Below are 23,464 nucleotides of genomic sequence, written 5' to 3'. Positions count from 1 at the left end.
CTTCTTGTACGTGAAAGATGCCGAGACATATCTATTTCTTTCCTCTCTTATTTGGGTTGTACAAGTTTGCTCTCAGCTCTGCATGAAAAATCAATGCGGTGTATGGTCCGGCAAACAAAAAGAAAAAAAAATTACAAGCACTTTAATCCCTTCTTTTTTTTTTTTTTTTTTTTTTTTTTCTTAAAAATGGATTTTTCATATTGTTTAACCAAAGATGTTCAAACACGAGTATCGATAAGAATGTAGATATTATTATTGGGAAAAAAAAAAAGACTTTTTTAATTTTTTTTCTGCTGTAGTTCAACTTTGGAAGGAAAAAGTGATTCACTACACAGCGAAAAGTAATTGATCACTGCAAAAGCTTTCAATCATTGACACTTGTTAGAAATATAGTAAACCACTGCCTGATCTGTATGTCACTGTTCAACTGTTTGGTGACAATAAACCGTTGACTGTACCGATAAGGACGAGCTATAAAGCTTTTAAGAACCACTGGAGGTAAACAAACTGAGATAATACACGAGATTAAAGTTAACGGGCATGTACAGCTGGGGCGAGTGGTTAACGCTTCCAATCAAATATTGTGATTTACCTGCCTCAGCCCAGTTTGCAATCACCATTTGGAAATCAGAAGGACCCAGAAAAGTAAAGGCTGTAGGGGGAACAACACTGCAAGTATTTGGAAAGCACATTACGCTAAGAAGAGCAAAACAGAAATTACATGTTTGGCCTGATGTTGAAGCAGATGGAAAACAAGGTACAACAACACCAAGTAAAATAAAAAACAAACAAGACAACGATATGAATAAATTAGAAAAGGTTTTTTTTTGACAAACAAAAAGTATCCTCTTTACTAATAAGCCTTTTAGCTCGTAAAAAGATATGATTGTGGTGATATTCGACCGGTTGAATGGTTGGATAATTTAGCATTTAGACAAATAGAAAAAATTCATAAAGTAAGATGACTTGAATACATTTGTTTTCAGTGTACTAATACAACACGATGTATAGGAAGTATCCGCTAATCTAACCGAATTGGCTTTATATGTCGATCTTCCAAAGTTTGACTTCCCTGTTGTCTATGGTGAAATGGTACGTTTGTGATACATACTGCTCTATTATATTCACAGTTATTGTTATAAAGGAATATAAACTGCCAGATCCTTTTATTGAAGACGCATCCATCACAGAGCAACAGCAGTTGGTAACAGCCATGAATGGCACCATTCACTCAGAACTATCAGATACCACCAATTATTCTCTTGTGTTGGATCCTGATTTACACCGAGATAACCCAGTCGAAGCCAAGCACCGTCGACTGGTCAGAAGCCACCGCAGTGGCCCACTGGATCGTGATTTGAAGCCGAATCCAAAGATCAGAGATGAATTGAATGTAAATAATAGAAAGCATTATGTTATGATTTGAGTATGAACATCCATTGCTATATAGAGCATCATGTCCTATCCACCTACACAAACATTAACTTCTGAAGAAAAGGATTTAATTTGGAAGTTTAGGTTTTATTTAACAAGAGATAAGAGGGTAAATATGGCATCATGGGCAAATGAGGCATAGAAAAAGATGCTGACGGCTTTAACAGGCACTGACAAAATTCTTGAAATGTGTTGTTTGGACAGATGCAACCGAAGTAAGACAAGCGGTGGATTTATTGCCGCTTTGGGTAGACATCGATGTAGACGATGCACTCGAACTCTTGGGCAAAGAATTTCAGAATCGATCCGTTCGTTCCTATGCTGTCAACCAACTCAAGAAGGCAGATGATGATGACCTGTTACTTTACCTCTTGCAGCTTGTACAGGCATTGAAATTTGAACATTACAACGACAAAGGAGTGGATAATGATTCCTCACTTGAAAGGTTCTTGATCAATCGATCACACAATAATCCCGTCTTGGGAAATTATTTCCACTGGTAAAAAAAAAAAAAATGCAGGTCGACCGAAAGCGTGTGTTGACAGATCCGTCTGTGTAGGTATGTGATGGTGGAATGTGAAGATCCGGCGGTACACAAGATGTATGCCAAAGTGACTTATGATTACTTTAATGCACTGATGGAGGTCCAGGGAGGCCACATCCGAAGAGGCGAGCTCAGAGAGCAAGGGACCCTGATCCAAAAGCTATCTCAGGTGTCGACCGAGATCCGGTCCATGAAGGAAGCCAGAGCCAAAAAGGTCGAAAGGCTACGAGCCGTCTTGGCCGATCCCAAAGGGCAACTGCATTCATTCCCAGCCCTGCCTTTGCCCTTGGACCCTACAAAGAAAGTGTGTGGCATTATACCAGAAAAGTCGGGTGTGTTCAACAGTAACCTTCAACCGCTCCGGATCACGTTTGTCTGTGAGGACAAGAGTGAATATCCCATCATTTTCAAGACGGGTGATGACTTGAGACAGGATCAGTTGGTGATCCAGATTATCCTGTTGATGGATAAATTGATGCAAAAGGAAAACCTGGATTTGAAACTGACACCTTATAAGGTGTTGGCAACAGGATCAGAGCATGGATTGATGCAGTTCATTCCTTCCATGTCCTTGGCTGGCGTGTTGAATGAACATCAAAATAACCTGCTGAGTTTTTTCAGACAGCATCATCCAAGTTCTGAGCCTGGTAACGTGTACGGGATTGACCCAAGAGTGATGGAAACCTATATTAGAAGTTGTGGTAAGACAATGGGTGTGATTTACTAAAGATGCTAACGACAAGTCATTCTCAGCTGGATATTGTGTCATTACCTATTTACTGGGTGTTGGCGATCGTCACTTGGATAACTTGTTGTTGTCTCCTGACGGCCACCTCTTCCACGTCGATTTTGGATTCATCTTGGGCCGAGATCCAAAGCCTTTCCCTCCACCCATGAAGCTGTGTAAAGAAATGATTGAGGCGATGGGAGGTGCCAATTCACCTTATTACATGAACTTTCAACAATACTGCTACACTGCCTTTACAACGCTTCGTCGAAACGCCAACTTGATCCTCAACTTGTTTGCGCTGATGGTGGATGCGAATATACCCGATATCAAGATTGAGCCCGATAAAGCGGTGCTCAAGGTGCAAGAAAAGTTTCGTCTGGATCTATCCGAGGAAGCAGCCATCTCCTATTTCCGTGGTTTGATCTCTGAAAGTGTGAATGCCTTATTCCCTCAAATTATGGAAACAGTTCATAAATGGGCACAATATTGGAGAAGATAAGCTTTATTCTCTAAGGACAGCCCATTTTTTAGGGTATCGTCGAACGATCATGACATTAATAAAAAAAACAATCAAGAGTGCACCTCCAAATGTAAAGAGCGGTCCGTTTCCCATGGCGCGTTGGATGTCGGACGCGATCAGGGATCCAACGCCTGCCATGATGTACCTCACAAAATTATTACAGGCTATCACAAGGGGGTTATTGACGTGTTTGAGTCGTGTTTTGAAATTTACCAGTGACAGAAGCACCTTGTTTACGAAAACAATCTACCATGTAAGCACTGATGGTCACGTTAGGTGCCATACTAGCGAGTCCATCTAGAGGCAAACGTGTGAGTAAAAGAAATAAGATGAGAACAACTGCTTACAAATAAATTGACAGACGAGTCCATAAGCCAGGTGGACGTCTTTATGAATACACCACCCATAAGCAATCAGAGCCAATGCCTGTATCAGATTGGAACAGCCCAAGACAAGCACGTTCAGACGCATCTCTGAATAGATTGCCTCATTCTTTTCCTTGGCCTTGGCCACTGAGGCATTATAGACCCTATCAGAGAATCGGCCACCAAAGATACCGCCCAACATGGCGCCGACAGCGAATGGCAAATAACAGATACCGACGATACCTGTGTCGAGATGATACTGATTTGAATAGACTCTTGTGAAGATGGTGTTGTTTAAATAAAGAACAAAAAATCTAGACGACATCAGCCTGCGGTCTTTACACGATCTGTACACTTACAATATGGCGACATAGGCAATGACGAGAGCAATGTTTGGATAGAAAAGCAAGCCGAGGGCCTTTAAGGGATTCATGACCCTTGATTTTTTGATGGGCTGCTCTGGATCCGGTTGTTTTTCTTTTGAGGTGGGTTCGGAGGACATGACGGGGGGTCTCCAGGTCTCGGGCAAGAAGAAAAAGATGGCTGTCCAAAGAGAGAACGAAAGGATGGCCAGACACCAAAAGATCGATCTCCAGCCTAAGCCTTTGTTCAAGTAGCCACCGACAATGGGCCTGTGAAGCGTCAGTAGGGTTCTTTTGCTACCCATGGTCTTACCCAATCGCAGGACCCAGCAGGGGTCCACAGGTATAGTACGCAAATGCTCTTCCACGTTCCCTGGGCTCAAAGATATCGGCAATCGTGCCAGCCCCCATGGACATGACCGAAGAGGATCCGATGGCACTCACCGCTCGAAAGGCGATAAACATCTGGACGTTGATCGATACTGCACAGCAGATGCTGCCGATGACAGAGATTAAAAAGGAGATTAAATAAATATTTCTTCTGCCTAAAATGGAGCGTGAGTCTCATGCTATTGTCACATGCCGTTTACCAAAGCGATCACCAAATGTGGCCCATATCAGTGGCTAGATGAGGGGGGGAACAAGGAGGTTAATAGCCATGATGGGTCCAATGGATTATGTACTCTTACGAAAAATGCAGTAAGAAATGTAAATACAGAGACTGCATAATGAAAAAAAAAAAAAAAATCAGGGTTTGTGTTTGTATGTTGATGTCCCACTTACGTGATGCGTTCATGGTAGTATCGTTTGTATTAAAATAAGTTTGCATGGTGACGATCGCCGGATACTAGAAAAGAGTCAATGAATGAAAGTGAAGAAAAAAGTAAAGTTACATAAATGGTGGAAGCAAGAGGAGAACTACAATCGGGTTAAGTTTATCGCAAGCAAGCAAAGGCAACTTACATGGCACCAGCAACAGCGACAATCAATAAAATGACATTTTTCTTGAATGCCGAAAACTCGAGAGGATCTTGCTGTCCACTTGATTTATTCCACCACTTGTTCCGAGACCCTTTGTCTTCTGCTCTATCCATCGTCTCCAAGTTAGGTCCAATCATCGGACCCTCTTGGTCTAAAGAGACAATTAACTCTCTTTCCAAATAACTCTTTTCTGAATGATGTGAAGTGACTTTGGTGGCTGTTTCCATTCAATGAACCCGAAAAGAAGAAGAAGAAAAAGTTTTTTTGTGTGTGCTAGTATCGTTTAAAAAGAACCATTTTTGCTAATTTTGGTACTTTTTTTTCAAAATCCGTTCTAGAAAAGACAGTGAACGATTCGAATGAACCATTGCCTACATAATTCATTTCGAATCGCAATCCAACCTTCATCACGCTCTCCCCTTTATTTTCAATTCTCTTTTGTAGATCAAACAAACAGTGGCGCCCTTTCATGGTATAAACACAGATGGAATGAATGGAAAACAAAGTGGGGAAATGTTTTTCCCTTCACGTAAATAGGGTTTCTAATAGGTTTCACATTCGGAGATTCCTTTTCGCTGTAGATCAATTTATTATAAAATGAACGCGTCTTTCTTTTTTGTGATAAAAGATGTGTGTGTGTGATTTTTATTTATTTATATAAAGGAATGGTTATTTACAATCTAAACGATAGGAATGTTTTTTTTTAGTGTGGTATATGGGAAAGGGGGGGAAGTGGACATAATAAACATAAATACAGGAAATCTAGAAAGGAATGATACAAATAATAATGGAGGGTATTTTGTGTGTGATTCACTGGAACTTTTTTTTTTTTTCATACATAAAAAAAACAAATGAAAGTGTGGGGGGGGTGATAAGAAGAAGGGGGTGCTTAAAGACTGACAAATAAATTGACGGTGTTACCACCACCAGCTTCAAAAGCCATTTGAACATCATCATCCGAATTGATCGTAATCAGATCACTTTCCTCATCTTGATATTTGAGGCGTAAGATGTCTGTGGGTTGAAGATTTCCAAACAATCGAATCTTTCTTTCAATCTTTTCCATCAATTCAAAATAAGTGATTTCAGTTGGAGTCACAATCACATAGATATTATCATGAAAATTCAACTTGATCTTCATCGTGCCACTGTGTGAAGAAGAAGATTGTGAGGGAGACATGAGAATGATGTCTGCCAGCCGGGTGCTGGTCGATGGCTTCAACTCGGGAGGACGAAGTGAGGGTGGGAGGATGTCGATCAGATGATTGATGTTTCCCTTGAGCAGATTGGGATTGCTTTGAGATCGAAGTCGATTGTTGCTAGGTAAAGGAGGGTTCTTTTCCGTGGTGGGTTGTGACTTGGAACGACCTGTTTTGATCATGGCATGTTGATTTAAATGCTGCTGAGCAAACAGTTCATATTCTTCTTCTTCCACAGGCATCAACGCTTCATCTTCTGGCCAATAAAAATTGGATTGGTTTGCTGTTCGTGTGGTACTGGTGGTAGGTGAAGAGGGATGCGAGGGTGGAGGAGACACTGGGAAATAGGTATGGCAGTGATTGGATGACATGGTTGAAAAGCTCGAGTTGGAGCGAGGTAAGGGCGACAGGTTCATGCCGGGCACATAGGCACGACCAGAGCTGGTGCTCGTGCTCGAAGAGGGCTTCAAGGAGGGTTTCATGTGGCTATTGAACGATCCAGAACGGGATCGACCGGACACGAGGGTGGTACTACTGCTGGTACTAGGCTGATAATCCTCTTCGTCGTCATCATAAAACTCATCCTCCTCATCCTCATAGCCAATATAAGGAGAACGCGAGGCGAGTTGCATCGACAGGATCTCATCTTGGCATTCAAGTGCTCTCTTTTGCGCCTTTACGATCGTCGTATACCACAACTTGAGTTGTTCTTCGTTCCTGTACTTGATCGACACCTGCTTCGTCTCATGAGCATCCAGCGAGACCTGCAAGGACCAGTGACCGTGCTTGGAAGCCATCTGGATCTCTGTCAGACAGAGGACCTCGACAATCAACTTGGGCACCAAACTCCCACGGCGTTTTTTCTTGGAGAGCGTATTGGTCGGCAAGATGTTGTTTCCCTTTGTCTCCTTACAGAGCAGCAGCGTGCGTTCAAACAGAAACACGTGGAATTCACGCTCATAATTCTCCGCCGTGGCCGCCATCAGCTTGTCCTGGAGCAAGAGATTGCCATAGACTTCCAGGGGCAGATCGTCCAGTCGCTTCTTGAGTTCACGCACCGTCTGTGAATTCTCGTGCTGACGCTGGGTCTCGTTCACCTTCTCGGCCACGCGTTTGATCGCATCCACACCGTCGAGCGATTCTTGATAATAAGGCCAGTCCGGATTCGTGCTCTTGACGAGTTCCTGCAGCAAGAGAGGATACTTGCAGATCCTCTGGACCGGTTTGATCAGCAGCGAAGGGAGCTGATAGGTGGGATCGAGCAGATCAGCCAATTTCATCAAACGGGCTGTCTCTTGTACCACCAGATCTTGTGCTGAATAATAGTTGGCGCAGTAAGGTTCGTAAACCGCAAAGTCCTCCTCCATTTTACAAAACAGGTTGCCAATTCGTTGCTGTTCGGCTGATTTTTCTACAATTTCTTCCAGTTGAAGCAAGAAACGGCGTTGGAAATCAACCAGGCTATTCAAGTTGCCAAATAAATAGTGGATGGTGTCAGGAGAAAGGATCTTTTGAGATTGTAATTCACGCATGTAATTCTAGGATGAAGTGAGTTTATGGATTCTTTACGTTCTCTTTGAAGCTTACTTGAAGTATCTCCATGTCTTGAACATATTTTCTTTCTGTTTCAAGTAATTCCAAGACGACTTTGTCTCTTGTGTTTTTAGGTGCGTTTAGATCAGAGTTCCTATTGGATGATCGGACGGTGATAATACCCTTTTCTTCCAACATTTGCAATAGTTTATCTACCGTATGAACAACCTGTAGTGAAAGAAAGGGTGAGTCAGGGAATGGATGGGATGAGTCAACTTACCTTGACAAAACCATTTGTATCATTTTGATAAAGATCAGTGATAGTAAACATGTCTTCTTCAGCAAGTAATAGTTTTGTACGACAGCCGACAATGAAATGATACACATTGGCTTTACAGGAATTGACTGCATTGAGCTTTGGGTCGCTATCGACAGCTAATGGTTCTTCAGGATTAAGAGCATTGTATAATTTGCATAAAGGAAATCCTTGACGACAAATAGCAGTGAGTTTAGTTAAGGGATCTGTTGTTTCTGTGCTATCCAAATATTTCGTCATGCCTTCAATCAAGCATAACCTGTCCAGGACTGAACGACAGTTGTGATAAAGTGAACCTGAACTGGTGTTGACTGGTTTTAAAGTGGGTAGTGGTGGTGTGAGTGGTACATCCATCATCATGTTGACCGAAGAAGATAATGTCCTTCGATTCAGTGTTAATGTAGTCATTTACTTTTTAAAGAAAAAAAATAAAAAAGAAAAAGAAAAAGAAAAAAATTAAAAAAGAAAAAAGAAAAAAATAGTTGAACAAATGCCCTAAAAATAAAAAAAAGAAACGGGTGAAACCCAAAAAAAAGGAACGTGAAAATCCAATCTGTACTATCCTCAGTAATGCGTTGGCATGAAATGTATAAAATAATAAAATAATAATAATAGGTAGTTTATAAGTAAACAAAGACGTACATTATTTATTATAGCCAAATGCACGTAATCTCTTTTACACTTCTAAAAAGAAAGTCGAAAAATGAATAATAATAAACAACATCCCCTTTTGTTTAACAAATCATAATTAAGATTTCATGGCCCTTTTTAGTTCCTATTGAATAATAAAAAAAAAAACAACTTTAATCCTTGTTGTCTATCAAGGATGATTTGTTTTTGTGTAAAGCACACAGAGTGTTCTCTCCTAATTCATCAATGAAAACAAACCGTTCATTTCTTTATTTACTTTTCATTGTTATCCTTCTCTTTCTCTCATCTCAAATCCTTTATTGTCGGCGGAGTTACTGAAACTTGTTGACAACTTGTAATCATTTAGGAAATGGAATCAAAATGACCGACAGGATATCCTTTCATCCTTATTTTTTCTTTTTTACTTCTCCTTTGATCTTTAGCACTCATTTCTCTTGTAAACTAACCCCTTTTTTTTTTTTTTTTCCTTCTTACTTTGTATAAAAGCAGGTTCTAGGCATACATGTTATTTTACATGTCTCATAAAGTTTTGAAGGAGAAGCAACCCAGAATTAAAGGAGGATGAGGTAAATAAGGAGTTTATTTGTGTATCATTCACATTGTACTTTCCTTTTTTAGTAACCATGAAACGACTCATAGAAAGACATGGTCGATCGGATAGACCAACCTCTTCACTTGTCCTTCTTCTCAGCCCATCCCCTTCCTCTCTGATGACAGCCCTGGTCGACTTGAACCGATCGGCTCCTGTCACAGTGCATGGTCACTTGGCTTGTCTGCATCCTAACCCAACCATGACTTTCCTGCGCGCACTGGCTTCCGTTGGACTTTTTTGCTGTCACTCTCGAGACCAATGATGTAGTCGATTTCCAATTTTAGATGACCTCCACCGCACTTTGACCGCATTTTATTTTCGTTGTCCTAGTAACACTATTTTTCCCAAGAGTCTAGAAACCCTTCTGTCACTGGAACAAAAAAAAAAAAAAAGTGAGTTCCGTAGTGACACCAAAAAGTAAATGCTTGCGGACAATCAAAATTCGGATCAGTCCACCCGTCTTTTTCATCCGACCCTTCTTCTTGCTCACTTGAACCATCATCCTCAGCTGGGTCAAACGACCGGACCTGTCACTGATCACACATGAAGATGGAGTCAAGAAGAGAAAGCTTGAGATGAAGGATGGACTGTGTTCCCCTGGTTTGCTGCACTTGTCAAAATGTTTGACAACTTATATTAAACCAGTTTTTTTTTTTTTTTTTTTTTTTTTTTTTATAGCTCCCCTGAACTTGTCATCATTCTAAACTCGTGCCTGTGTCTCCCCCACTGCTCTCTACAGCATCTTTTTTATAAAAGCAGTTCATCCTGAATAGACAAGCAAGAAGGTAACCCTAATCAGTTTAGGAGTGCATATTTTTCATTTGGATGTTGATCCAAAAGAAGTGTACGACAGTTTGTATCTGTCATTGTTTACATTTCATTGATCTCAAACACAACAATCAGACAATGACAGTGATTCGGATGTTGTCTTGTTGTCTTTGAACCTGTCGACGACCGTCTTCAGGGTGTTTATTCATCCAGATCTTTTCAGGGGGAGGGGTATGACAGACAGGCTCCCTTTCGGTATTTCTTTTTTAGGTATTTTCTTTGATCGAGTCACGTCTGTCTTTGTCAACATGGGTTTGTGAAATGAACAGAAATCTTGATTCTGAAGAAGGTCTTTTTGCTCATCATACAAAAAGAAATGTGTAGGATAACATCGTTGGCTGTCAACCAGACAGTGTGTTATTCTCCTGAAGAAGAAGAGCATGGGTTGTTTTCAAGTCAATTTAAAATAGCAACACTCTTTATCGTTTGGCTCGTTATTAAAAATAGCTGGTGTCATACATTATATAAAGAGTTATTTTTTTAATACGCTCAGTTACACTCGATCACTGTATCTTTCAAGCCAGATCCATCCTCAATACAGTAAAGCTTCTATTTCACCCTTTTTTTAAAAAAAAAATCTAAAAAATGGTCTCGTCCATTCACTGTCCATGGTAAGAAAAGAAATGCGTTTATTCCACTGACAGAAAAAAAAAAAAAAAAAAAAAAAAAAACGTCGCTGGATTAAAACGACTGTGTCCCGTGTTCAGTTGGCAAGCACTTGATTCAAAAGACAGCTCATGTCTGTAAAAGAACAGGCCACAAGAAAATGGTACACTTTTTTTTAAGAGTGTCGACATGACTTTGCGCTCCTCTTTTTGTTGGATGGAGGAGGGGCATGCTGATCAGGAAAGAGGATAGCGTCCCTCAAGTATGGATGGTTCAGGATGTCAATGCATAGGATTTCCAGCCATCAAGAAGGTGATCCATGTCATGCGTCGACCGCTTTGATAACACATCAAGTCTACATGGAGGACCGCGGCTGAAGGATGGATGGCTCTAACGTGCCCAAGGCTTTTTGTGTCACCTTTTGGATGGCTCAGATTAGGGGATTTGGGAAAGCAGCCTGTGCTGATAGCTTACGAGAGAGAGAGAGAGAAAAAGAGCGGTTTTGTAAAAAGAGAAAAAAAAAAGTGGTTTAATTATAAAAAAAATCAAGACGAATGCAGATTGACCTTCTTTTCGACTGTGTAGATGTCAATGTGTTCTTCAGACAGGTGCGTCCCTTGCGGTAGATTCGGCACACGTCTGCCTGTGAGGTCTCGACCGATCTCACGAGCCATGTTCATCAACGTGTACCTGCCCTCAAACACCGGATAGACACCGACGGCCAGAAAGCCAAGAAAGACCCAGATGATGGACACCGTGACCCAGCCGGTAAAAAAGGATTTAGAAAACACATAGCGAGAGAAGAACATGGGCAGGGGCCAAAGGATGAAGAGGGCCAGAGACAGGACGATGCTGGAGATCTTTGCGAACCGGGAGGACTTGGCCATCGAAGCCAGTTCCTCTTCGGACGCCGCGATCACCGTCTGACCCTGGGCGTCATCGAGCACTTGTTCAATCTGTCGTGTGGCATCAAAATCAAACCGGTCGGGTGAGATCAGGCTGAGGGGAAGGATGATGAAGAGCGGTGAGACGAGGGCGACGATGTTTCCGGACATCATGGGGTAGTTTTGAGAGGTCGTGTTGACCGTGATCGTGCCATAGAGCCTGTAGGTGACCGCGAGCCATGTGCTGACGGCAGCACAGAAGCCAAAGAGAGGCGAGAGGATGGCTGCCAGCTTGTTTTGTTTACTCCACAGCAAGGTGAGCGTGAGAGGAAGGACGGCGGAGGAGATCAAGACACCCATCTATTCTGTTGGGTTAGTACCGAGAGATGAACCCCTTTCTACCCTTTACCAAAGTATACAGATAGCCTAGATTGATACCAGTCAGGTTCAGCAACACCGCAAGAACGCCCATCAAGAGACCAAAGCTGATGACGCAAGCATGCGAAAATCGAACGACTTCTTTACCGCTCGCTTCTGGACGTAGATAGGTACGATAGACATCGTATGTCATCACAGAAGACACAGCAATCAATTCTGCAGAGGAAGCGCTCGTCACGGCCATAAAGACAAGCACCAGACAGGCAAATCCACCCGCGGGTCCGAGGATAGCCACGGCCACGTCTGGCAACACCAACCCTTGACTGACAGCAAAGGGCGTGATGTCGATCTGAAGAGCCCTTCCTGCTAAACCCATCGTAGTGGCCAAAGTAAAAGGAATCGCAAACCATGAAAGACCACCGATCAAATAAGCTTTCACTGCATATTGTGGATGGGCAGCAATAGCCCGTTGCCAGTAGGCATTATCCACAAAGACCGTTCCAAAGTTGCCAACAATGTTAATGATCCTATCCATCGATCAATATCCCTTCTTATCCCCCTCCTTTCCATCTTGCTTACCCAAAGATCAGTGCCTGTAAAGAAGACATGGTGATCAGGGAACCATCTTGATTGTCAGCGATGGGCGATTTTTCTGAAGCAGCCACCAATAAATCATACATTGTACTAATGGATCCAATCTTGGGAGAAGAAGCATAGACTGTGAAAACAAAGGAAATGATGATGATGAAGATCACCACAGTATGTCTAATAGATGATCGATGAGCTCAAACAAAGATATAAACAGGAGAGGATTCCTTACGCATAGTCTGACATAAACGTCGCCTTGATACCACCAAAAAGTGTATAGATAATGACACCTAAAGGAAGAAGGAAACAAGCGGCGATGGTATGCATACCCGTCAAGTAATTAATCACCGCACTACCGCCCAACAACAACATGGCAGTAACAATCTAAAGATGGGATCAGTGATCACAGAAAGGAAAATTTGATTTCTTACAATGTTTGTCAGCAGAGAAAACAAAAGATAGACTGTGTGAGCACCTTTACCATAACGCACCAGGACGACTTCAAGAAAAGTATGTGCATTAGGAGCCCTTCTTTTCAATTCGATGGCCAACACAGCAAACAACAGCACTTGAACCACAGCACCGGATGCATACCAAATAGGTCCCTATTCATCCTTGTTCACCACCCTTCTTTCTCTCCTTCTCTTTCTCTCTCCACTTACCGACACACCATATTTATAAGCAACTTCGGTACTTGTCAACAAAGTGGCTGCCCAAGTCCAGCTTGATACGATCGCACTAGCAACTAAACCTGTCTTGACCGTACGTTGAGCGGTCATGTACATTTCTGAAGTTTGAACTTCTTTTAGATAACGTTGACATAAAAAAGTGATACTGGTCATGATCAATGCAAACAATGCACCAAATCTTTTATTGTTAGTCTCCTCTTTGACTCCATTTCGATCTTACCCTAATACAACACCATAACCCACTCCTACAATACACATATCAACATCTCTCGTTCAATTCATCTCTCATCTACCTTGAGATAAAACAGCCATGGAGATCAAAACAAACACCAATTGTGGAGAAAGAATAAAATAAATAAATAAATAAACCCTTGCATTTTTATAATACGGTCGATCTTGCTTGATATATGCTTATCAACTACAGATTTCAATTTCTTCGTCACACAAACCAAGATAAGAACATGTATAAAAACAATACAAAAAGATAAGCAACTCAAATGATAAGATATAAACGGATTCAAGCAGACAAAAAAACCCAGTAGAGCGTTGCACAAAACTGGAATTTTTTTTTATGAAGATGGAGATCTTTGAAACAAAAAAAAAAGAGGAGCTATTTTATTCACATGATTAGTTTTCAGCTTCGAAAGCAGCCTTGGCAGCATTGATCTTTGCAAGACGTTCCTTCTTGGTGAGACGAGCAGGCTTCTTGTGGAGAGTACCAGACTTCTTCTTTTCGGTGATTTGAGGAAGAGGGTTTTCACGAATCGCAGCGTGGGCTTCAGCGTACATGTCCTCGACGGCATCCGAAGTGATACCTTGTTTGATGAAGGTAGCAAATTGCTTCTTGTAACGTTCTTCATCTTCTTCTTCGAGGTATTCCATGTATTCAGCGACGTGGATACCAAAGATGTAGTTACGGAGGAGTTCGTCATCGTTCGTCTTGGTTTCAATATCGAAACCAGGGAAACGGTTACCGCTGTGGGGAATGTAGATACCACCATCCGAGGCACCCTTCATGGCACCAAAGACACGAGCACCAGTGGAGGTACGAGCGAGACCGACGTCGAGGAAGGCCTTGAAGGGACGAGGAGCACCTTCGGCAGCTTCGATCATTTGGACCGTACCGTCAGGTTCAGCGAAACCTTCGTACTTGTCAGCCAAACCGAGCTTGGTCAAGGTACGACGGGCAAGCAAGAGACCGGTAGCATAAGCAGCGGCCCAGTTGGTCAAACCACCCTTGATGCCATAACGGGGAAGTTCGTGAGCGTAAGCAGCAGAAAGGACAAAGTCACCTTGGAGCTTGGCATAGATGATTTGACAGATGATGTCCTTGTTGGTGAAACGAACGACCATTCTGTACTTGGGGGAGTTGTACTTGTTCTTGGCTTGAACAACAAGTCTCTTACGAGCATAGTAGTCGGTCTTTCCCTCTGTCAAACAGAATCAGCACAATGCATTTCTCTCTCTTTTTTTTTTCTATACCTCTTCTTCTACGGTACTTGACTTGGTAACGCTTGAAGTAAGCCTTGTTCTTCTGTTGCTTAACGAAAGGCTAATTCACTTGGTCAATCAACGCATTCTTTTTTTTTTTTTTTTTCATCCATCTCATCTCATCTCATCCCATCCATCCATCCATCCCTCTCCCTCCCTCCCTCTCTCTCTCTCTCTCTCTGGCTGTTCCCTTTCTATCTTTATAGATACATACCATGGCGACTACAGTAATCAAAGGAAGGATCTCACTCTCTCCACCGCCTTTCCATTCCCCTTCACTCGCGTCCAGTCAAGCCCGAAAAAAGAGCGCAGTCACATCACCCGACCCAACGTCTTTTTTTTTCATGCGTTTGTCAAACCAGACGAGGTGCGTAGCCAAGGTCTGCCACATCAACATGATTGGCCTGATCAATTACAAAAAAAAAAAACCTTAAACGTGGTTTCCATGCAAAAGAAACAAGACTATACAACTCACGCTGGATCGTCAAGTGGATTTCAAAAGTGGATAGCCAGCTTCAGTTCACAGCCTTAGTGTCATCACAAAAAAGAAAGCGGTGAGAAGAGGATGGATTGAGAGAAGGGAGAGGGTAATCTTTGGATACACCCCTCCGTAGCACGAGCCATCCAAGTGGAGAAAGGCAACTGTGTCTGTTTTCGTTGTCGACCGGTGATGGATGAGACTCTTTCTATCAAGACAAGGTCAGAAAAGGAGGGAGTAAAGCATCCAACCTTTGATAAAAGAATGGCTGGTAGGTGAAGAGGAGCCTTATCCAGTGACGAAGATGTGTTCCAATAGAACAGTGACAAGTAGGATGTGAATCAGACCAAGGTCTCCATCCACCCCGTTCTTGTCACACCTCCTCGCGTGCTTCCACCTCTGATCATCCCCGTTGGCCGTGTGTTGGCCAAAGGGGATTTGGCAGTAAAAAAAAATATCTGGGCTGGATCCCATGCATCGTGCGCCCAAAGAGACGTGGGACGTTTTCAGTGGTCGCTGTCGTTGCGGATGAGGTGAGAGGAAGGGGGGTGGCTGAAGGACGCGTGATGGGAACCCTCTTTGGATGACCTCTTGTTGCATCCTTTCAGGTGCCATCCAAATGAGGAATCCCAAAAAGAAAAGGCCATTGGGATGATGTCTCTTTCCAGTCTCATCGTCCTACCACTGTCTGTCAAAAATGACTGACTTTTAAAATTTCAAGCCGGAGGAAGGAAACAATGCGAAGGGATGAAAGGGGGGAAACAGAAAGTTCTTTTGATGTGATGGAATAAAGAGCTCGTTTTTTGATGAATCCACTTCAATTTGAAATCGATTTAGAAAAAAAGAAAGCGATCTGTTCTCTCTCTCTTGATGTCCAAAGACACTTTCTTGATCCCCCCCCCTTCAGAATGAGGCTTATTTTTAATTTAAATCGCAGAAAGAAGGGATCTACACGAAGATTCATTTCATTGGCTGTGTCAAAAGCGTAACCTATTTTAAGTTTAATAAAAAAAAAATTCCACATATTTAAATACTACCTTTTTTCTTCTTTTCTTCTTTACTTTATTATTATGGCACCTGTTGAATCAGCTTTTATGGAACGTACAATCCCTGATACAATCGTACTTTTTGATGTCGATGGTACCTTGACACCTGCTCGTAACGTAAGTAGACTGAAGAAAGAGAAAGAAGTGTAAATTAAAAAGAGAGTTTTAGTTTGTTTCACAAGAAATGAAAGATTGCTTGGCACAACTTCGCAAGAAGGTGGCTATTGGCTTTGTAGGTGGATCTGATATCAGTAAACAATATGAACAACTTGGGAATACGAGTAAGTAGATGATCCAAAAGGACGGTTGGCAGAGCGCTGATGAACCGTGATTAGTCTTGGAAGATTTTGATTTCTGTTTTGCTGAAAATGGTCTTACGGCCTATCGTTTGGGACAACAGATGGCTTCACAAGTAAGTATGGATTGGGAAAAGGAATGATGAACTCAAGGATAAATAGAGTTTTATTCAGTGGATTGGTGAAGAAGAATACAACAAGTTGGTTAAATTCATTTTACATTATCTTGCTGATTTAGATATTCCAAAAAAGAGGTAATTGAATCTATCATCAAAAGGTGTGTATTCACTCTGAGGATTGATTAGAGGTACATTTATCGAGTTTCGTAATGGGATGATCAACGTGTCACCTATTGGACGTAATTGTTCAAGAGAAGAACGTAATGAATTTGAAAAATACGATCTTGCGAATGGCATTCGAGTCAAGTTTGTCGAAGCACTCAAAAAGGAATTCTCTCATCTTTCCTTGACGTATTCTATCGGAGGACAGATCTCGTTTGATGTCTTCCCCACCGGCTGGGACAAGACTTACTGCTTGCGTCATCTTCAATCAGATGGTTTCAAGCACATTCACTTTTTTGGTGATAAAACATTTGAAGGTGGTAATGATTATGAAATCTATACTCATCCAAGCGTGATTGGACACAGTGTTCAATGTCCTGAAGACACAATGCGTATTTTGGCTGAACTTTTTCCTTAATTCTTTTGTTTACCTTTTTTTTCTTTCTCGGAACACTTGTTATCCGAAAGAGAAAAGAGAATATAAATAAATTTTATTTTTTTTTTATTATTATTCCCACTCTTTTTTTCTCTCCCTTAAAATGACCCAAAGATATGCTTCATCCGTTTACAGTCAAAAGAGTATAAAAAGTGCAAAAAGTACAAAATCATTTCTTTCTGTGGGTCATTCGATCCTATCCTTCACACCCAAGAGTACGGTTGTTTGGAATAATATCAAGAACTGGTTACCAGGAAAAAAGAAGAATGACTCAGATTCAATCAGTACCTCTTCTTCTTCTATAAGCAAACTCAAAAGATTATTTTATTCAAAATCTCTTTCGATTCATGATGATTTCACACCCACCAGCTTTGATCATGAATCCACCACGACCGATTCTCTGATGGAGACCAGTCTGAAGAGAACAATAGAACCTGTTGGTATCTTGGTCAACAGAGAAAACGATTCAGAAAAATCAATCGAGGAAAGGAAGGAGAGAAGGAGACGAAAGAGAAGAGAGAACAGGTTGAAACATTATGACTATAGGCTAGACCATCAGACCGTGTCATCCTCATCCGATACCCTCACAACGCCTCCGGATGACCCCTCTGTCCTGTCCAAAGACTCTGAGAATCCAAGCATTATTTTTGTTGAACCCAGTCCGGTACCAAGATTTCGTAACCTTCCTCCACCCCCACCTCCTTCACCCCCTTACATGAATATCTTGATCGAGGATGACCACCCTCGTCGGACGAGTGTCATTGAGAGTCCAGTATCAGCCGAGGAGGAGAAGGATGTGCCGACGATCTATACAGAGAAAGTCAGTTCAAGTCATCAAGAGACAGCCGTGATACCACTGAATGAAAGACGGATGTTGTTACTCATCCAATCACTCAACACAGCCGAAAAGAAACATCGACTTTATTTTAAGAGACCTTATCACAAAGGACAGGTATTGACCTTCTCACTTCAAAATACCTTACCAGAAGATCACGTCATCCTCTTCAAGTTCATGACCAGCAACACGAACAATGGTACAGAAAGATACTTTATTAGACCCAGCGCTGGTAAAATAGATTCCATCCACTCTACAGAAATCATGCTCTTTCTGAATCAAGTGCCTTCAGAACAAGAAAGAATCAAGGATAAAATCATGATTCGTTGGGCAATCATTCAAAGAGACAGTGAAATCGAAAGTCACGTTCATCAATTACAAGAATCCACAAGAAGGAAATGGATTGAACTTTTAGAAGAGCAGTGGCCCAATCAATTTACGATTAAAATGACAAAAATAAAAATCGATTTTCTTTAATCTTTTTCTTTCATCCAAGTTTACTTTTAAGAAAAAATGATTCACTGACCATGAAAGAACCTGAATCCAACCAGACTTCTTTTCACCACAAGCCCTCTGACACATCCTTCCCTCTCAATCCCTTCACCCTCGCCTTGGGTTGTGGACCACCAAAAGATGTCTACCTCTCACAGCCTTCAGGACCCTCCACCGGTCAGTAACACAAGATGAAGAGAGGGGGGATCCAGAGAGGATCTCATTCTGATCCTTACAGCCGGAATCGGAAAAGGAATGCCCTCTCTCAGGTCAAAAAGTCAAGATGAATCCATGCCTGGTACAAACCGAGACCCTGCTGGAGGTCTTCTCTGGAAAAAAAGGAAGGATGCATCGAAAGCAGTACATGAAAAGCATGGGAGGAAAGAGAGCTTCTCAACCGACTTGAAACATTTTATCGAGATGACCCGATCAGAGGGATTCGTTCAAGTATGAAAATTTGGGTGACACCACGGACTGGGAGGGTCACCTTTTTTTTTTTGCAGAATCCGGAATTATCGGCTACTTCCTTACACAAAGCGAGTCTCCTATCAGTGGCGGGGGGGGCAGTGGAGTTGTACAACTTTTGTCCTGGATACAGTCCAATAGGGATGGATCATTCACAGCAAACAAGATCCTCTTGGCCGTCTCTTGAGCAAACCCCACGGTCAAACACAGTCCCTCTGAGATACCCGTGCTATTAAGAGACATAGAATGGATGTCTGTTCGGAAAACAAATGGATGCTCGTGCTTCATCCTTCTTTGTCTTTTAAAAGATAATGAAATCGTTATAAATGAGCTGGGCATCATCTGACTTGTCAATAAAAAAAAAAAAAGGCTTGAATGTGCTAGCGTAGCACAAAGTGATACGGGTAGCAATCTAGTTTAAATGATCTCTTTACAAAACGTAAAATAAAGTTGTGTGGTTCAATAACAATAAGCTGACGCCCACCTTAACGCTTCATTTCGGAAGGTGACAAAAGGGAGAAAAAGGAAAGGAGGGTCGGATGCCCCGTGGCTTTGGGATATGAAAATAAATTGACAGGAGAGGTCAGGTTAAAGAAAAAAAAGAAAAAAAAAAAGAAACGAATGAGAATCGAGGTTTTATTAAAAGTAGAAATGAAGTGGATTGAATCGTATTCCCCCTTTTTTTGGACATAATAAATCTTGTACTCATTAGATTTCTTTATTCGGCCAGTATCCATCTTGTTCTTTTGCCAAACGTGGTCAATCTTCAATTCAACTTGAACACTTGTCCTACTTTTCTAATAACTGGTATTCAATGAAGGGATAAAAAGGAAAGAGAGGAAGATAGGATGTCTTGGCTTCCTTTCATCAGCGCGTGTACTTTTCAGGTTGTGCTTTTCTTTATTTTAATCTTTGTGAATAACAATGAAAGTGAATAATAAAATCTAGATCTTCTGGGGGTGTTTAGTATCCATGGCTTCTTTTAAATCCATTTATTCAATAAATCCATGTACAAGTTTCCGATTTTGATCTACTTTTAACTCCTCTTGAATCATCAAGGAACCATCTCACTTAATTTTATTTGTGTAGCCAAAGATGCATTCTTTGTCTCTCTCTCTCTCTATTCTCTCTCGCTCTCTTTGTTATTGTCATCACAGCTTTTTTTTTTCTTCTTCTTTTCTTTTAAATCGTCCTTCTTATCGTTTTCCTTTCTTTTTCCATTTTTTTTTTTTAAACAAAAATCGTTATGAAGTCCACTCTTTCCATTTGTTTCTTACTCATTGTTTGTCTTCTCCATGTTGTCAAGGCCGCTGAAATCCGTGGCCGAGGTATGGCTACCCTCATGCAATTCAACAATGGTACTGTGAGCGACCTCGAAAAGCGTGGCGGTCGTGGTACTTGGTAAATTGATTTAGAAAGGAGAAAGAAGGGTTCACTGACAACTGTCGTATTTAGGTACAGTGGATCGGATTTGAAGAACGCTGCTTGTTATGATCGTAAAGGTCTTCCAGCCTACTCGGCTACTATCCACAGCATGATTGGTGCCATGGTAAATGATCACCTTATCCATACCCTACCATCCTACTAACGTTCTAAACACAGGCCATGAAGAAATTCGAATACTGTTACAAGTGTATGAAGATTACCAACAACAAAAACAAAAAGAAGCATGTTACTGTCAAGATTGTTGATAAATGTGCTGGTTGTGTCGTCGGCAAGGCTATTGATTTAACTCCTGCTGCTTTCAAGAAGCTCGCTGATCTTGATGCTGGTGTCGTTAACATCTCTTGGAAGTCTATCAAGTGTCCCAGTAACATTAAACCTAAAATGGGACCCAAGAAAGCCTAAGGAATAAAATCAAGAGAAGCAAAAAAATCAAAAAAAAATATATACTTGTATAATTATTATAATTCTTGTATCTTTTTACATACACTTTCTCGTATACATACAACATCTATTCACTTTTTTAAAATAAAATAAATATAAAAAAAAATCCATTAGGGCATCCCACACACACACATATCCATTTAAATGAGCTCATTTGAAAAATAAACAAATGTCCAATTCTTGTCTTTCGGTTTATTTATCAAAGCAATGGATTACAACTCTAGTTTTTTTTCTTCTAGTTTTTCTTTTCTTCAGCTTCAGCCTTTTGAAGGAATTCGCGAATGAAGGCTTCTTCATCAGAAGAACTGGCTTGAATGGGGGGAGTAGCAGGTTGAGGAGCCTTGGGCTTCAACATAAAGTAACTACCAAGAGCAGCGTAACCACCGATGAAGGCCATGGCAATCTAAATGAGTTTGTTTAAAAAAAAATAGATACATAGTATGTCTGCTCACCTTGTGATTAGGAACTTGCTTTCCGGCAATAGTATAGTAACCTCCCATATCTCGTTTTTTTTTCTAAAGAGGGAAAAAAAAAAAAAAAAGTGACAATGATTTTCACCAAAACCATTATCCGCTTCATCTTCTCCCCTGGCCGCACTGGGTTGATTCAAATTCCGATTTTACGTCACTTTTAGACATCCAGTGCTGTTCTAGATTGATCCCATTGACCGATACTTGAGTTTGATGTACAGGACTTTTTTTTACAGTGAAAGAAATCAAGGTCTGGTGAAAGAAGACTAGCCATGAATGGTATGACTCTCTTGAAGGATTGAGTCCATCTGTAATTGGCACCATCCACCTATCAAAAGACACATGTGCGCTTTATCCGTGCAACAAATTGGATATAGCAAGAAGAGCAATCATGTTTCATCTTTCTTCTTCTTCTTCTTATTTTGCCTCATCATTATCTATAGATGTCAATGTCGATCATAAAGCTAACATGACTATTTAAACAATAGTATATATCATAAGATACGTTGGTGTACTTGATCAAATGAATGAGAGTTCCCCCCAAAAAAAAAACCTTGAAATACCACTGATCACTATCATTTGAAACGTTGTGCTTGATGACGAATTTTCATAAAAATGATATGTACAGATTCTTTAATAAAGCGATTGTGTTTTCTATTTTGAAATTTGAATCTAAAGAAATAGAGATTACCATAACATACAAAAAGAAGACAATAATCACTGATCTTATTTCTCATGCTGGCAACGATTGTCTTGGAAGGCAACCATGATTGACATTTCATGCTTTAAAAGACGATTGTATATTATTAATCTTTTTATAAGCAGTATTACTTCCAAGACTACTCTGCATGCCTGATAATCCTTACAAGAGTATACACTTTAAGTTTCTTTTGTTGATTTGGTTCTAAATTCAACCCCTATTTCCTAATGATGGTAAGCATAGAATATCTTTAAGCCTAAATCGTCGAAGTTTACAGAAAACGTCTTTTGTATTTTTACAAAAAGGGTTTGACATGGCCTTTGTGAGATGCTATTAACAACCAAATAAACTAAAACCATCTAGAGGCTTTCTTTCTTGCTTCAATTTGAATAAAGAATCCATAAAACAGAAGCTCACCGTTTTCTTATTTTCCAAAGAATGTTCATAGTAAAGCAATGCCCTACTCGAGAAAAGGATCCGTCTGGAGAGACAAAGGTTGTCCGATACGGAGGCTCTATAAACAAAGCTATGGATACACTTTATATAAACATTTCGTTTAATGATGAACGATGCCTTCATGTATCCTTCAAGCTCTTTGAAGGATTCTGTGGGTGGATGAAGATGTCCCAAGATGCGTTTGTGCCCACAGTAGATTAAAAAACAGTTTTTGTAAAATTCAAACCTACCTATCTGTCGTCTTTGCAAAAGAAACGATGGATAGCCCATCCTCTCTCTCTCTCTCTCTCACTACTCACAGACTGCCTTTAAAATCTAGCCATCACATTTCAGATAAAAACTGTTGCCCTCCAAAGATAATGATTGTATGGCCATCGTGTGTTATTATACTTGGTGATTTGAGTACAAGGAAAAGTAGACCAAACCCAAATAGACTGGTAGAGTAGATGTGTGTATTAAATGATGTAACATGCAGCATTTAGCTGATTGCACACTTGGATACTTTACCAACTGTACTATACAAAGGTTAATAGTTATACTGTGAAAGGCACATGGAATCATCTTTGGCTTTCATCCTATTGAATTGTCTCTCTTTATTAATAAATTTGTGAGCAAAGCAGAGGTACTGTTGATGTAAAGTGAAGACATTGTACTTTTACGATAGACAATTTTAATCTTTGAATGGTTCATCATTGACTCGATGTCTGAAATCCTCAATACTTTGTTAGGCTGCAACAAAACACGGTTCAGAGTGTATTTCTATTAAGATTGAAGTCATGATCAGCAATGAATAGTGTTTAAAAACACATTGCATATTTATTTAAAAGAAATCATTGTGAAATTCGGATATCTCACAGTACAAAAAATCCAGTGCAATTGATTGCTCTCAGTTTGATCATAAGGAGGACTTGAAAAGAAGAATTGAGAAAGC

At 40.8% G+C, this 23,464-nt stretch overlaps 9 protein-coding genes across 9 annotated transcripts; 4 read left to right on the top strand and 5 right to left on the bottom strand.

Moving 5' to 3' along the window:
* Positions 1 to 721: 721 nt before the first annotated feature.
* RO3G_07088 (uncharacterized protein) lies at positions 722 to 3,207 on the top strand (the record flags this gene model as incomplete). Its single annotated transcript, XM_067661678.1, has 8 exons — positions 722 to 772; positions 870 to 956; positions 1,012 to 1,092; positions 1,145 to 1,393; positions 1,451 to 1,543; positions 1,602 to 1,933; positions 1,994 to 2,679; positions 2,732 to 3,207. 8 exons carry the CDS (start codon positions 722 to 724, stop codon positions 3,205 to 3,207), a joined length of 2,055 nt encoding a protein of 684 aa, XP_067517779.1.
* A 318-nt stretch (positions 3,208 to 3,525) lies between these two features.
* Positions 3,526 to 5,073, bottom strand: RO3G_07087 (uncharacterized protein; the record flags this gene model as incomplete). The annotated part of the gene is made up of 8 exons (XM_067661677.1): positions 3,526 to 3,868; positions 3,953 to 4,225; positions 4,269 to 4,500; positions 4,546 to 4,579; positions 4,645 to 4,676; positions 4,739 to 4,802; positions 4,849 to 4,873; positions 4,919 to 5,073. The coding sequence occupies 8 exons, from the start codon at positions 5,071 to 5,073 to the stop codon at positions 3,526 to 3,528; spliced, it is 1,158 nt and encodes a 385-aa protein (XP_067517778.1).
* Positions 5,074 to 5,825: 752 nt separating this feature from the next.
* RO3G_07086 (uncharacterized protein) lies at positions 5,826 to 8,344 on the bottom strand (the record flags this gene model as incomplete). Its single annotated transcript, XM_067661676.1, has 3 exons — positions 5,826 to 7,673; positions 7,723 to 7,896; positions 7,949 to 8,344. 3 exons carry the CDS (start codon positions 8,342 to 8,344, stop codon positions 5,826 to 5,828), a joined length of 2,418 nt encoding a protein of 805 aa, XP_067517777.1.
* Positions 8,345 to 11,206: 2,862 nt separating this feature from the next.
* Positions 11,207 to 13,353, bottom strand: RO3G_07085 (uncharacterized protein; the record flags this gene model as incomplete). Its single annotated transcript, XM_067661675.1, has 6 exons — positions 11,207 to 11,905; positions 11,955 to 12,450; positions 12,503 to 12,688; positions 12,744 to 12,895; positions 12,943 to 13,116; positions 13,174 to 13,353. 6 exons carry the CDS (start codon positions 13,351 to 13,353, stop codon positions 11,207 to 11,209), a joined length of 1,887 nt encoding a protein of 628 aa, XP_067517776.1.
* Positions 13,354 to 13,827: 474 nt separating this feature from the next.
* Positions 13,828 to 14,553, bottom strand: RO3G_07084 (60S ribosomal protein uL18; the record flags this gene model as incomplete). Its single annotated transcript, XM_067661674.1, has 1 exon — positions 13,828 to 14,553. One exon carries the CDS (start codon positions 14,551 to 14,553, stop codon positions 13,828 to 13,830), a length of 726 nt encoding a protein of 241 aa, XP_067517775.1.
* A 1,686-nt stretch (positions 14,554 to 16,239) lies between these two features.
* RO3G_07083 (eukaryotic phosphomannomutase) lies at positions 16,240 to 17,210 on the top strand (the record flags this gene model as incomplete). The annotated part of the gene is made up of 5 exons (XM_067661673.1): positions 16,240 to 16,332; positions 16,385 to 16,496; positions 16,551 to 16,627; positions 16,674 to 16,765; positions 16,817 to 17,210. The coding sequence occupies 5 exons, from the start codon at positions 16,240 to 16,242 to the stop codon at positions 17,208 to 17,210; spliced, it is 768 nt and encodes a 255-aa protein (XP_067517774.1).
* A 733-nt stretch (positions 17,211 to 17,943) lies between these two features.
* RO3G_07082 (uncharacterized protein) lies at positions 17,944 to 18,540 on the top strand (the record flags this gene model as incomplete). The annotated part of the gene is made up of 1 exon (XM_067661672.1): positions 17,944 to 18,540. One exon carries the CDS (start codon positions 17,944 to 17,946, stop codon positions 18,538 to 18,540), a length of 597 nt encoding a protein of 198 aa, XP_067517773.1.
* Positions 18,541 to 20,266: 1,726 nt separating this feature from the next.
* RO3G_07081 (uncharacterized protein) lies at positions 20,267 to 20,868 on the top strand (the record flags this gene model as incomplete). The annotated part of the gene is made up of 3 exons (XM_067661671.1): positions 20,267 to 20,421; positions 20,476 to 20,569; positions 20,623 to 20,868. The coding sequence occupies 3 exons, from the start codon at positions 20,267 to 20,269 to the stop codon at positions 20,866 to 20,868; spliced, it is 495 nt and encodes a 164-aa protein (XP_067517772.1).
* Positions 20,869 to 21,142: 274 nt separating this feature from the next.
* On the bottom strand, positions 21,143 to 21,407 carry RO3G_07080 (uncharacterized protein; the record flags this gene model as incomplete). The annotated part of the gene is made up of 2 exons (XM_067661670.1): positions 21,143 to 21,310; positions 21,360 to 21,407. The coding sequence occupies 2 exons, from the start codon at positions 21,405 to 21,407 to the stop codon at positions 21,143 to 21,145; spliced, it is 216 nt and encodes a 71-aa protein (XP_067517771.1).
* Positions 21,408 to 23,464: the final 2,057 nt, after the last annotated feature.

The sequence above is a fragment of the Rhizopus delemar genome, genomic scaffold (assembly GCF_000149305.1).
Source record: "Rhizopus delemar RA 99-880 supercont3.5 genomic scaffold, whole genome shotgun sequence".
In the NCBI taxonomy this organism is placed as follows: Eukaryota; Fungi; Mucoromycota; class Mucoromycetes; order Mucorales; family Rhizopodaceae; genus Rhizopus; species Rhizopus delemar.
Note: the sequence above shows the minus strand (reverse complement) of the source record. Positions and strands in the feature narration are given on the sequence as shown.